General features: G+C 38.3%; 1 protein-coding gene across 1 annotated transcript; it reads left to right on the top strand.

Annotated features, from left to right (window-relative positions):
* On the top strand, positions 1-1,245 carry LOC121440577 (interferon-inducible GTPase 1-like). Its single transcript, XM_041641330.1, has one exon. It carries the CDS (start codon positions 1-3, stop codon positions 1,243-1,245), a length of 1,245 nt encoding a protein of 414 aa, XP_041497264.1.
* Positions 1,246-1,455: the final 210 nt, after the last annotated feature.

Raw genomic sequence — 1,455 nt, 5'->3', positions numbered from 1 at the left:
ATGGGTCAGGTATTCTCTGCTGCATCTAAGAAGGAAGACAATGGAGATTTGCTTTCCAGCTTTACTGAATATTTTAAGAAGATCAAGACAGAAAGCAAAATCATTTCTCCAGAAACTATCCGTTCAATTGAGCTACATCTGAAAAATGGAAACATTCAGAGGGCAAACTCTGTAATCAGGGATGCATTAAAAAATATTGATAATGTCCCCATAAACATTGCTGTGACTGGAGAGTCTGGAGCAGGGAAGTCCAGCTTCATCAATGCCCTGAGGGAGGTGGGGGATGATGAGAGAGATGCAGCTGAAGTGGGGGTTATAGAGACAACTATGAAGATAACTTCATACAAACACCCCAAAATTGAAAATTTGATTATATGGGATCTGCCTGGTGTTGGAACTCTGAATTTTCCACCCAAAGATTATCTGAAGAAAGTAGAATTCCAAAAGTATGACTTCTTCATTATTGCTTCTGCCACACGTTTTACAAAACATGAAATAGATCTTGCTAAAGCAATCAAAAGGATGGGAAAGAATTACTACTTTGTGAGAACCAAGGTGGACTTTGATATAGATAATGAAAAGAAATGCAAACCACGTACTTTTGACCGAGAAAAGATCCTAGACCAAATCCGAAAATCCTATGAGGATACCTTTTCTGAGAATGAAATTCCTAAACCACAGATTTTCTTGATCTCTAATCACAATTTTTCTGACTATGATTTTCCAAATCTAGTGAATATCCTGATAAAGGATCTTCCTGCTCAAAAGCGCCATAATTTTACTCTTTCCTTGCCCAATATTACAGAGGCAGCCATTCAAATGAAGTACAACTCTTCGAAGCAGTTTATCTGGTTGGAAGCCCTCAAGGAAGGCGCTTTGGCTACTATTCCTGCATTGAAAAGCCTCAGCAACAGTGATGTAGAGAAGCTAGAAGCGAGTTTAAACCACTTCAGAGTCCTCTTTGGAGTAGATGATAAATCCGTGGAATTAATTGCTAAGGATTGCCAAGTGCCTGTCGAAAAACTGAAAGAAAAACTTAAATCTCATTCTTTGTTGACAAATAAGGAAAATGAAACATTAGGAGAAAAGCTTTTAAAATGTTTGGAAACATTTCTCTCTGTTAGTGGTGGGTTCCTTGCTACAGGTCTTTACTTTGGGAAAATCTTTTACTTTCAATTTCTTTTCCTTGACACAGTGACTGAAGATGCCAAAGTTCTCCTTAGAGAGGCATATTTAAAAGAATAGCTCAAATTCAACTCACCTACAGCTACTGATCATGACAACATCAAATGATTAATATCAGGGAGGCATTAGAATAAATTACCCCCTCCGACATCTTTTCTAGCCAATCCACTACCACATGGCAAAACATAAGGATAAGGGTCATGTGCGTTAATATGTCAGAACCTGACAACGCCCAATCTGTCTTCAACTCTCTGTGTTCACCTACACCTT

The sequence above is a fragment of the Microtus oregoni genome, unplaced genomic scaffold, assembly GCF_018167655.1.
Source record: "Microtus oregoni isolate MIOR12 unplaced genomic scaffold, Mior012 000069F_ref0000032, whole genome shotgun sequence".
NCBI lineage: Eukaryota > Metazoa > Chordata > Mammalia > Rodentia > Cricetidae > Microtus > Microtus oregoni.
The sequence above is the reverse complement of the archived record's forward strand: the minus strand, read 5'-3'. Positions and strand labels throughout refer to the sequence as shown.